The sequence below is a fragment of the Dermochelys coriacea genome, chromosome 17, assembly GCF_009764565.3.
Source record: "Dermochelys coriacea isolate rDerCor1 chromosome 17, rDerCor1.pri.v4, whole genome shotgun sequence".
In the NCBI taxonomy this organism is placed as follows: Eukaryota; Metazoa; Chordata; order Testudines; family Dermochelyidae; genus Dermochelys; species Dermochelys coriacea.
In genome coordinates, this window is record NC_050084.1 from 13,760,164 (window position 1) to 13,773,387 (window position 13,224).

General features: G+C 42.4%; 1 protein-coding gene across 6 annotated transcripts in view; it reads right to left on the minus strand.

The window, feature by feature from the left end:
* Window positions 1-3,487: 3,487 nt before the first annotated feature.
* The window catches only part of GALNT17 (polypeptide N-acetylgalactosaminyltransferase 17), a 279,918-nt gene continuing 270,181 nt past the window's right edge, over window positions 3,488-13,224 (minus strand). For 5 of the 6 annotated variants that reach the window (XM_043499464.1, XM_043499465.1, XM_043499466.1 and 2 more), the window contains 2 exons: window positions 6,128-6,295; window positions 4,276-5,471 (listed from right to left, as the gene is read on the minus strand). In XM_043499464.1, coding sequence (XP_043355399.1) covers window positions 5,343-5,471; window positions 6,128-6,295 — 297 coding nt within the window. In that variant the 3' untranslated portion in view covers window positions 4,276-5,342. Of the gene's footprint in view, window positions 5,472-6,127; window positions 6,296-13,224 lie in introns of all 6 variants that reach the window. The other variant, XM_038376323.2, reaches the window with a different exon arrangement.

Consider the following 13,224-nt stretch of genomic DNA (forward strand, 5'->3'; position numbering starts at 1 on the left):
AAACACTTTGGTTCAAATGAGGGAGGTCTGGCCCTCAGGGGATTAATCAGCTAGGCTTGGAATTTCAGATGGAATTCCTAATGGTCACATGAACTTTCTGTACGTTGCATACAAAAGCAAGACCGAAGTCTCATCTGCAGTTTCATAGTTGCTTCTGAGCGCTCGGGATAGGGATTTCACAATGCTTAATTTCACACTGCATAACGGAGTGCTTAACTCCATACCCATTAGCAGTGGATGAATGCCCAAATTACTTAGTGGTCAAGCAAAGAGGCTTTTCTATTGGGACTTCATGAGTCAAACCTGACTTTGAAAGCAGTCTAACAGTGAAGTTTCTGAAAGCTTGGCTATCTGCCCAGAGCAGTGGCAAAAAAGTTACTGCTAAAGAGTTTTGACTGTAGGAATAAATGCTCATTTTTGACTTTGAAGTGCCATAAAATAGGTTGGATTGTGTAGTTCTCTCTGGCCTAGACTGCTCCATCATAAAATTAGAAACTTACAAAACTATATAGCAATGACAATGCAGGTGTTCTTCTATTAGTCTTGTAATATCCCTTAAAAAGAGCTTTTAGCATTACCCCAAAAGCCCCTCCCCTGTGTGTGTGATGACTTACAAACAATACCTCTGACCAGGTGATTTTTCATCTTCTCAGTATATAGTTTCATTATCTTTGTGACTGACAGACAATATGGAGGGATGGAATAGCAAATTAATCTGCATAGGCGATCTCCCTTTCATTCTTCTTTTTCTAAAATCTAAGTTCCATTTCTATAAAAATGAAACACCTTTGTGTTAAATAGGGAGCAGAGGATAATAAGTCCCTCCACATTTCAGTGGCATCCAATCCTTTTTAAATTACTTGAGAGGCAAAGCCACCTGGACACTGCTTGTTGAAGCAATTAACTAGAGTTTTAACAAAGATGCAAGATACAACATTTAGATCCAGTTCTGTAAAAGCACCAAAGTTTGGATCTCAGGTTTTGTTTTTGGCCTGTCTCTGCATTTTACAATCCTAAATGTAAGAACTTTAAATGAATACAAGCGGTAAAATCCTGGCTCCATTTAAGTCAGTGGTAAAACTCCTGTTGACTTCAACAGGAGCCAGGATTGCACCCAGGTGCTTGTCTGCTGAAGTTTTCTTCTTGATCTTTTTAAAGCCTTCTATGTATGCTGATTGGAAACCAATTTAGGGGAATTTCTTCCTTCTCCCCAAACCTCTATCCATTTGAATACCAAATCAGAAATGCCTTGTTCACTTCCAAAATCCTCTTCACTTTTCATTTTCTTACATTTACTTATATTATGATTTATAAAATAATAATATCAAAGAGCTTAAAAATACTCATTGACAATCTCTTCTTAAATGGAATCCCATTACAAAAAAAGTCCCATTTCTTCCCCAGAGTCATCTCTTTCAGTCAAAGCCTGATGCAAAGAGATGGGTCTTACTGGCTGACTGTATTACTTCGATTCTATCCAGAACTGGAAGCAGAAGTGATAAAACAACAGGTTCTTCTTGAGCGGTTTCTGGTCAACAAGAAGTACCAGAACTCTCACAGAGAACTGTCTTATGCTCAAATAAATTTGTTAGTCTCTAAGGGGCGACAAAGTATTCCTTTTCTTTTTAATCATGAGATCAGCAGTCCAAATATCAAGACTCACTGGGAACCCAGTCCTGCAAACACTGACTCAATTACATAAGTAACTTTACATGTGTGAGTAAAGCATTCTACATGCCTAAGTGTGGCAGGACTGGCCTCTGGGTTTGGAATAGTCATAAAAGTTTCAGATAAACATGCAAACTTTTGGGGTGGTTATGCTGAAACATTTTGAGTTCTCCCAACACTAAGCAATACATGATTTCCACGGCTGACCTTTAGCAAATGAATTGCTCATTTAGAGATAATTGTACTGCATTTATAATTCACTTTGTCGCATAACCCTCCCCCGCCACCCCCGCAAGTATTTTCAGTGAAAAGTTCTTGGCAAATTATTTTCGTTACCAGGTGGCAATGAGCAAGAGGGGGAAATTTACAGACATTTTAAAACATACACATCATGCTGGTTTTGTAAGTGCTAAAATTTATTACACAAGAGATGATGCAACAGCTAGTAAGAGAGCAAAGTTCTACAATGACTTTGTACTGTGCAATTCAGGATAACTGAAAGATTTCACTTCATTAAGGACAGCGAGGGTGAAAAAATCAGAGAAATGCCAATGGGGAGTCTTGTCAAGCATGATTGAACAATGATGTTCATTGCTGTAGAAGGAACAATGAAATACATCTGCTTCTGTTCAATAAATTACTAAAACATCAGCTATAAACCTGTTGCATGGCATTGAAAATGAAACTCATTAAACATCAAGGTAGCTTCATCATGACCCGAATGGAAGACAGGCACAAGTGCTCTGCAGCAAACAACTCTGGGTACATCCACTCTTTGGGAATGATATTTACATGTACATCTCATATATTAATATATTTTAGCTTACCCTGACCAGAGGGCAACCAGAAAAATTATTATTCTGTGAGAAAGACAAGGAAAAGAGGTTCCCCCCTCCCCATAACAGACACAACTTGATGTGAAATGAATTCTTTTAATGTTCATGTAAACACTGGTAACTTGGTTTGTCACTATTCCCCCTTCTCAATTACCCTGACACCGGGACCCATACGCAAAATCTGGGGGTCACCTATGATGGCTGAATAAATTGGGTAGTGAATATTCTTGTGGTTCAAAATTGAAAACGTGACAGTGCCACCTTCACTGTATTGCTGTAATTAGCCTTGATGGCTGCCAGGGCAGGAACTTGTGGCAAATCAGCATTGAAACAAACTACATTCATTTATCTGTTTACCTCCCTCCCCTGACTTAGCCAAAGCTCATGAAGAATCACAGAGGCCAGGATTGTGGCAAGCAGGCCATAATGACAGAGATACACCTGACATGGTACAATGAATATGCTCAAACACCCACCACAGGGAGTAGGACTAAAGCACTACGAAGTTGAGGGGTTTTTATTATTATTTTGTCTTCATTTGTCACAAGTGTATTTTTAAAATTAATCCCACTCCTTCACTCAGAGGATTGCCTTGGTAGGATCTTCTCTCCTCTTACTTGTTCTTGGCATGACCTGCAAACAGGCATAATTATCCTCACTTTCAAAAGAATAGCAATAGGATAAAGAAGAATTGCAGGAGAGGCAGTTCTGGTGCTGTCACTCCAGTGTGGAGCAAAGCAAGTCAGCTGCTCAGCATGCTGTTGGCTGGTCAGCATTTTGATGTTCAGCTGATTGGCTGCCCATTGGGCAAGAAGACTTCCATTGGCCCTCCTCACTAAGAGCACACTGGACTGGTCCTGTAATGGGGTACAGAGTAGCAGCCGTGTTAGTCTGTATTTGCAAAAAGAAAAGGAGTACTTGTGGCACCTTAGAGACTAACAAATTTATTTGAGCATAAGCTACAGCTCACGAAAGCTTTTGCTCAAATAAATTTGTTAGTCTCTAAGGTGCCACAAGTACTCCTTTTCTTTTTGTAATGGGGTAGTCATTTGAAATCAGTGTGAAAGAGCTGCACTCACTTTGGGGGGAAAACTGGAAGGCGTTTTTAGAGAAGAACACATTCAGGAGGGTGGTGGTGGGATTTGGCTGCCATTTGGCAAAGGCGTGGGAAAAGGAGATCCATTCTGCATGTGGTGGGTTAGTGCAATTGTTAGAAAGTAGAAGGTACAGGAGATAACTATTTTAAACAGCCTTATAGACTGAAGCAGGGTTTTGCTGTTGCTGGAGGAGGCATGCATGTTAAGTGGAGGGGGAAGCAACAGAAGATCATATTTTTTTTATTTCAACTGATTTAGTTTAATGAAAGAATTGGTATGAGATAAGGATATACGAATGGCCACACTGGGTCAGACCAATGCTCCATCTAGCCCAGTATCCTGTCTTCCATCAGTGGCCAGTGCCAGGTGCTTCAGAGGGAATGAACTGAACAGGGCAATTATCAAGTAAGCCATCCCTGTTATTCCGTGCTAGCTTCTTGCAAACAGAATATAGGGGACACTTAGAGCACAAGGTTACATCCCTGACCCTTGTGGCTAACAGCCATTGTTGGACGTATCCTCCAGGAACTTATTTAATTCTTATTTGAACCCACTTATATTTTTGGCCTTCACAACATCCCCCGGCAATGAGTTCCACAGGTTGACTGTATTGTGTGAAGAAGTACTTCTTTATATTTGTTTTAAACCTGCTACTTATTAATTTCATTGGGTGACCCCCCTGGTTCTTGTGTTATGCGCAGGGGTAAATCACACATCCTCATTCACTTTCTCCACATCCTCCCTTAGTCGTCTCTTTGCTAAGCTGAGCGGTCCCAGTCTTTTTAATCTTTCCTCATATGCCAGCTGTTCTACACCCCTCATATTTTGTTGCCCTTCTTGGTACCTTTTCCAATTCTAATGTCTATTTTTTGAGATGGGGGGGGCAGAACTGGACACAGTATTCAAGAAGTGGGTGCACCAGGGATTTCTGTATTGGCATTATGATATTGACTGTCTTATTATCTATCCCTTCCTTAATGGTTCCTGACCTCCTGTTAGCTGTTTTGACTGCCCCAGTATATTGAACAGATGTTTTCAGAGAACTATCCATGATGATGCCAAAATCTCTTTCTTGAGTTGTAACAGCTACTTGAGACCCCATCATTTTGTATGTATAGTTGGTATCCTGCTGTTGGGAGAGGGAAATCAATGGGCTATTTGGAGATGCCTTTGAGACCGGTCACTTTAAAGCATGCCTGTCCCAGGCTGAAGAAGAAGGTGGATAGGAGAGAGGAGACACTTAAAAATACCTAATGACTTTAACTCAGCTCACTTTAGGCTTCCACACTTGGCAATCTTTTTCTGTTTTAGACAGACAAATGTTCTTGCTTGACAAGTGGGTTTGTCCAAGGTCTCTTATTTCTGGTCCTGGTATAAACCTTGATGGCCCTTGCTAAGACCTTCAAATCATTTGTGAAAGCAGCACTTCCCTGTCAATAAACCATCCATAAGACTGCACAGGCTTCATTCCAGCAGAAATAAATGATACCTTGAGAGCTCTTGCTAGATGAAACTAACAGTTCTGACGCAATTTCACACAGTTGGAATCAGCTGTGAGAGACTAATATACAATAAAAAAACCCCACAAATGCCCACTTCCCCCAAGGTCCTCTCCTGATACCGTGAATAAAGCTCTGTTTTTATATTTATTTCCAAAGCTGTGAAAAGGATCCCTGTCTGATTGGTCCAAGTCACTTGTGTTGTGAGTGAAGCTCTTCAGACTGCTCTGGCCCTTACACCTTTACTTGATGAAGTTTTTAATTGTCCATCTTTGTCCTGTGCAGCTGCGAAGAATTAGATCAATGCCGGACATCCCTTTGCTCTCCACTTCCAAGCAGCGCCCAGTCCCCTTATTCAGGATCGCACCATTCTAAAATCAAAGATACAGGTAAGAACCTTCTGTGTAGCCAACAGGTGACTGCATGCCATCGCTGGGACAGGGACTAGGTCTTCCTCTGGGCCTGGTAAGTGCTTAGCACTTGGTGGGCGGGCACTAATGCAAACTAAGAAATAATATCCATTAAAATAATCCATGAAATCCTTCAGCCCTCAGTGCATATATCCCTGCCACTTCAGCTAACTGAGAAAATCTGTAATCTGCAAGTAGCAGAGTCTTATCCTCTGTGTGAGGGAGACATGATCACACACATTTAGCCAATATATTACACACTCCCGACATAGACAAAGGCAATTTTCAGTCTCTGAGGTCTGCCTGATCCTATTCTGGGATGCCATTTTGTGACGAATCTATGGCTGCATGGTGTGAATATCGATTTCTGGGCCTTATGCACCAGCAGTACAAGACTTAGGAAAAAGGAGAAACATCCTTAATCTCACCAACCTTAAATTGTTCTTAGGCTGAGCAATTTCTGTGAGAGTAAAAGTAGCAAAGGGGGCATGAAAACACCTCCTCTCGCAGCATGTTCGCTCGTAGCCCCTACCTCTGAAGAAATGCTTCCTCCTTGCTATAAAGAAGAGGCATAGGTAAAGGGAGGAGAAGCAGGCGAAAGCCCCATCCTCACAAACCTGTATGAAATTCCAGCGTTTATGGAGGCTGCTCTTGACCTTTTCACAATCAAGGAGCTGAGGGAGCCGGCTTTTCATGTTATCCACCAGGCAGCGGGTATCTGGCAAGAGAGTCGTGGCCCCAAGGGCCCCTAAATGAAGGAATCCCTCCTTGGTGTAGCGGGCAAGCTGAGGGGATGGGAGGAAAAAGACTGTTAGCATTTCTTGAATGTGATTAGAGAAGAGATGCAGAGGGGACTGAGCTAGTGAGTACAGGAGATGGGCATGACATGCAAAAGCCTGTACTCAGGAGATTTCTAGCTCAGTTTTGCAGACACATGCAGGTGACCGGTGGGGGGGGGGGTTGTTTGATACCTAAATACCTTTATGGATCTGAGCTTTAATTACTAACAACCGCCTGGGGTGGGATCCTTTGGCCTTTATTTGGTGTTGATACTATCCTAGTCATGGTGGTTTTAGATTGCAGCCAATTTGGGTCATGCTGGACCATTCTACTGATTCTGAGATGCTTAGCTGTGGGTTCTTCTTTTGACAACTAAATGCCATTGTCGGTGTGTCCAGAGCAGCCCTCCAGCTATGTTAGGCATAGGTAGAAAATAGCAGCCAATAGGTAATGCTAGCCAAGTGAAGGATTTGATTTGTGATCATGTCCCCCACAAACTGATCCAATCTTAGATCCCCCATATTGTTCACCATATGTGTATATAGCTATAGATGATATAAAAGCCTCTTGGTGTGACCATTTTCAACACACTGGAGTATCCATCAGTATCCTGCTAAAGCATAACTGTATATCTCGCCTCCCCTATGCACCCTGAAAATTCTGTCTGTTCTAGAGGAAATGTTGAATGATAGTACCAGAGGAAGGCATCACAGCTGTCTTTTCCTCAGCCATGGAAAGAGTGAAGTCTTGCTACTGGGCAGAAATTAGCTATAGGAAGATGACTGCCTCCCTCACGTCCCTCCTATTGTTTATTGTCCAACGATCTGCAGGGTTGTTTAAGAAAAGGCTGATATATTTGCAATGTTTAAAAAAAATTTCCCTAGACATATTTAAATTCACAGAGTGAAAAGAGATGACTGACAGCAGCCTGCCTTTTATAATTCAGGGGAAAGATATACACAGCTGCTTATTTAAATTATGAATCAATCTATTATCCAGCAGACAAATGAGAAATATTCAGCACATTAATTAACTGAATATATCTGTGACCCAGATGCTTAAAGAGAGGCAATAAATCACACTGGGAATTATGGTTATCTTTGTTGGAATAATTAAACAGCCAAAATCAAGTTAAAAACGATGTAAAGGGGTTTGACTTGAACCAATAAAAGCAGATCACAATGATTTAGGTATTTGTTTCTAATTTCATCTTTACTTCACTATGTTGGATTTAGACATACAAGCGCATTGCTCTGGATTGGCGTGTATGATTGTCTCTTTAGTGGCTTGTGATTATAACAGCATGGTATTTATCGACAGCTCATCGACTCTTTCAGATCATTTGGCAGCGTTGTGGTGCGTTTGGTGCTGAAGTTCCCAGGTTCGCTCTCCAGGTGGGACAAAGGGGGCTGGATTCTGGCTAGAACTGGCTGAGGACAGGAGAGGGCTATGCAATGCCAAGCCGCCACTGCTGTATGATTCCTTAAGAACATTATACTAGTGTCGTAAATCTAAGCAAGACCTAAGCTATAACTCATAAGAAAGCCCACTGTCCCCCACCATTCTGCTCATCATGCTCTCCTTGCACTGAAGAAAGCTCTGATGCAGTAGAACACATGACTCTTTAGCTGTAACATCATGATCAAACTTCCCTTGACTGTGCATTGACAAGTTCTTTTTCCCTGTGGTTTTGGCCAGAGCCTTCAGTTGTGTTTGGATTGGGTCTGTGGAACAGGAGGGAGTGCCTTCTAGAGGTTAATGCAGCACCATATAAATCAGGACTGCTGGGGTCTATTCCCACTATGCCACTGACTCATTGAATTGGCCCTGGGCAAGACACTTAACCTCTCTGTGCCTCAGTTTATTCATTCGCAAAACATGTATAATGCTCACCTGCATCACAGAAGCTTAATTACTTCAACTCTGCAAAGGGGGATGAGACTGTCTGGCAAGAGGGTTACCATATGAACAGAGCATTAGAATTACTCTAAGAGCAAATCAAGTATTGCAGAATGGTGAAATTCTGGATTATCTGTTTTTATTGGTGCTGATGTTTTTATGTTTCAAATCCTAAGCAGTGAAATTCTTGACTGACAGTTTGTGTTTTAATAAAGCAAACAAACTGAATTAGTATTTAAAGAGTAAAGGAGTACTTGTGGCACCTTAGAGACTAACTAATAAATTTGTTAGTCTCTAAGGTGCCACAAGTACTCCTTTTCTTTTTGCGAATACAGACTAACACGGCTGCTACTCTGAAACCTATTTAAAGAGTAGCTCACAAATTTTTCAGGGACTAAAAAAATCCAACTCCTTCCTTTAAAATTGTGACTTTAAGAAATCCATCTACAAGCGCATGCATGCAGTGCAAGTATTTTTCTTTATGCTGCTTTTAAAACCTTAGTGATCACGTATATAATTACTGTATTAGGCATCTTTCCTTTCATTATGTTTGGCAGTTTCTCTTTAGCCTGTTGGCCTAGTGCCCACAAGGCAATAAAACTTCTGTGCTTAGACATTATCTCCTTTTGTGGAGGGAAAAGCAACTAGAGCAAAAATCAAATCAGGTCCCGAAGGCAAGGGGCAATGGGAAAATGAAATAATCTGAGGAACAAACATGGATCTTATGAGAAATCCATCACAGTGGATATATTACATGTGCAACCTACTTGGTATAATCGCCAGATAAATAAAGCCCAGAATGTATTTCTGGATTGACTTCAGCATATTGCATACTATTTGATCTACCTCACTGTCAACCAAAACAGAGCTTGCAATTGCTTTACTCTTCAGTCTTTTTCATCAGCTCAAAGCAGAGGACAGTTATTCCTGGAAAGTATCACTGCTGGAAAAGGCTATTTCGGAGAGTTAACGTTGTGCATGTACATTGACGAGTTAAATAAGTTTAAGGGTGTGATTTTCAAATAAGCTTAAGTGATTGAGGGGTACAAATCCCCTTGTGTTCTGAATGAAGGATGAACGAAAGTTGTGATGTTTTGGTTCTAAAGTTAGGGCCACCGTTGTTGAAGTTGCAGTTTTGGTGCCCTCAGCTGAAGTAACATACTCTGCCTTCAGCGTAGAGGTGTGGGCAGGGGGGAAGGAGACAAGTGTATATGGGCAAATTGGGGGGGAGGGGATGTAGGACCTAAAATCTATTTTATAACTAACTACATGGCAAGTTGGCAGCAGGGTCCTTTAGCTTGCAACAGAGGTTGGATACCCTCCCCCTTCCTCCAATCCCCACAGCAAGGTGAGGGGGTCTGACTCCTGTGGTCCTAAAGCCAGCTGTGGCTCCAAGACCCCTGGAGGCATTGTGGGGGGTGGCACCACCAGGGATCCCCTGTCGCAGCCCTCTGCTCTTCCCAGGCCCCATTCACCTGCAGAAGTGGAAGGTGAAGGCCCTGTTGTCATGCAGGAGCTGGTGTTGCTTAGGGGGCCTGGCCCACACTAGCTGGCAGAGATGGATTATCCAAGGCCAGGGCCACACACAGGTGGCAGCAGAGCTTGCCCCTGAACCAGGACAGCAAGTCCCCCAGGGAACCTGGCAGCAACTTGCATGCAGAGCCTAGGCCTGACTCTCACAGGGAACCTGGCCCCATTCCCCATCTCATCTGCCTCCACTACTGACCCCACACGACTATGTGCACCAGCTCACATTTCAACAAGGAAGGTTGCATAGAAGTCATGGGGAGTGTGGGAAGTCATACTTTCCACAGATCAAAATGGCAGGGTGTGAGATGTTACTTCTAACGGATGTACTCTACACTGCTAACTTCTACGGACCATGTTGTTCATATTCTTGAATGGGTCCCCCAACGGCAGGGACTGACCATGCTGCAGAGAAGTATGGACATCTCTAGGGATTGGGGAAAAGGAGAGGAAGCAAAGCCATAGAAATTACCATACAGACCTCTATGAGTAGGTCTACACTGCATTACAGACCTGAGTGAGACCCAGGCTTGTGGACTTGGTGTTTCTAAGCTAGTGCTCGAGCATCTACCCAGCACTGAAAGCCTGGGTTTCAAATTGCTGAACCCGAGTCTCTGAGTCATGTGCAATGTGTCCCTACTGAAAACCTTCTGACTTGAGTCCATGGCTTGACCTGTGTCCACATTGTAAAACAGAGCTTGGACCGGAGTCTCAGTAGGATTTTGGGAGCTCTGATCAACCCCCTCAGCAGGGTCGGAGAACCTAGGTCTTGAGTGCACGCTGACCTGAGCGAGACTGATCAGCGTGGACAGAAGGGGGGCTTGGACTCAGACCTGAGCCTGCGCTTAGCTACCCTATCAGAACACTATGATGTGAGGAGTTCTAGAAAGGGGGAGAAAGAAAAACAGGAGAAAAGGGAAGGAATCCAAGAGGAACCCTTAAAAAAAACCCCAACAATCTAGTGACCAAAGCATTAAAGGAAATGAATATGGAGTGACACTGCCTCAGGCTCACTACTGACTTTGGGTAAGGTTGAACACGTCCACAAGTAGCCCCATGAGACTGCCTCTCAGCAAATGCTCACTAACGTAAGGGTTGCACAACCTAACCCTCAAATTAATAAGTGAGAATGTGCTAAGGGCCTGGCCCTAGAACCTCCAAGTATCACTATTCTAAATCTCTTTCCAATCCAGAACCAGTGTAACCATGCCTCTGTTCAAAGGAGGTGGCAGCTGCCTGTGTTTTTAAGAGGGAAGGAGGGGTAAAGTAAAGATTGCATAATTTATTTAGCTAACTTGCAGCTTCTGCAAATTTAAACACAGTTGGGTAAGCCTCACACTCTACAAATGCACTGGTGCATCATTCAGTTTGATGTCCTCATTTGGAAACCGGATATTAACAATATACACTCTTTGATTACTATTTCTGGCTGGGTGCTCCTTGGTGATGGAAGAAAGTTAGACTTCTTAGGACCTGGGAAATAAGTCGTGATGACGTTCCTTGACTAGCTTCTTTTCTGCAGAGGCCAGCTTCTCAACTAGCCACAATACATAAAAGAGTACAGTATTTTCTTTTTTAAACAACTCAATCTAAATGCTACTTATCCCCCAATAAGACACCATTCTTCTGGATTATTTCAGTATTAGTGGCTTTGTCCCAGGGTCCTGCTGCTTAACAAATTTGTTTGAGGAAAACATTTTATCCTATAATTAAAGGGAAGGAAGGCACTGCTGGATGGACATTATCTTGTTTTATAGTGCCTTCTATTATGCCAATATATCACCATAGCTCTGTCACTCCAATGACATATTACTGTAATAATCATCAAAAACACTTTGCAGTAATAATATATCACTTAAAAGATGCAGTTAACAGAAAGTGAGTCCAAGAACAGATTCAATTTAATTACAGGATAAAGGGATTCCACAATTCACTCTTGGTGATGAATTAACCTAGAAATGAATGAAAGCCTTATATGAAAGAAGAGAGGAAGGAATGCTAAAGGGAAGATAAACAGAGGAGACAAACGCGGCCATAGAGATACTTTGAGCAAAAGCAAAAAATCTTATCGGCAATACAAGCTGCACTATGTGTCTGACCGCAAGGCTCTGAAGCCAGATTGCATTTTACCAGAACACCAAAATCACTGAGCAGACAAATCTATCTAGTGCTTTAGCTTGTAAATGTTTGCTTTACGTGCCCAAATGCCACTCTCTTTTTGAGCAGCTGGGCATACCATTAGATGCCCACATTAATTGGGGATCATTGTTTCTTTCATGGTTTGGAGAGGAAAGGAACAACGTGGATCAGAAAGAACAGGAAGAAAAATCTGCTTTGAGCTGGTTTCCTTGAGCCTGCCAGTCAAACAGCAATGCAACATTTTAATGCAGATCACCATGTAGGAAAAGAAAATATCATTAAGCCTAATAAATTAAAAAAAAACAACAACACAGTGGAAGGAAGAAATAACCTGCTTTTAGTCATTCATCTCAAAGTCCAAGATTAGCAGGCAGTACCAGTTTAGTTTCTCATAGTCAGAAACTTAAAGGCATAAGCTTTCGTCTACAAAGTGCAATATGCAGTTTGTGCATAATTTGTTATTAAATGGCACATTCACAACAGTGGCTAAGTTATATTTAGTAAAGAGAGCTACATCATTGGGTGATCTAGTTTATCCTTCCCTTTGTACAAAGAATAGGATATCCATCTTCGCCTTAAGGCTTAACTGTGAATTGATCCCATGCTAGGTACAGGTGGCCCTACAAAAGTTTTCAGTTCAGCTTCAGTGTGAGCTAGTATCCCATCATGGAGATGTTGATTGGAACTATTCTACCCTGGTGAATCTTCAAAGGTCAGGCTGGAAATATTTTGAGGATGGCTCTCTTAGGGCATTTCTGGCACATGGGCAAATGTTCCAGCTGAAAGCCAGAAGGGAAGACTACTTGTATCTGAACACATCAGAGCCCCCGAGATTAACCAGTGCCTTTACAGCAAGGGAGGCTTCTATTTATTCATTTTCTTGTGTATTTATATGGCCCCTTTCATCATACTGTCCAATCGCTGCGTAACCTTGAATATATTTATCTTCCCAAGACCTCTTTGAGGTAGCTCAGTGCTGCTATCCCAATTTTACAGATGAGGAGCTGAGGCAGAGAGAGACTAAGTGATCTGCCCAAGGTCACATCTGAAATCTGTCCTGGAGCTGGGACTTGAAGTCAAGTCCCCCCAAGTCCTAGGTTAGTGCCCTAAGTAGAGTACCATCTCTATGGGAATAGCGCTGGTGAACCACGTGCCCTGAAAAGTGAGCTGAGCAGCCGAGCCCATTGCTGGTTACGCCCTGAGGGCCAACATCGGGCCCAGTCTTTGGGCAAGTTACCAGTCACTGGATCAAGTCTACCTGACACCAAGGCCTTTCTGTAAACTCAAATGCTACCATAATCATCTCCCCTTTCATAAAATGGGAACAACAATACCTCCTTTGTAAAGAGCTTTATGATGGACAGATGGG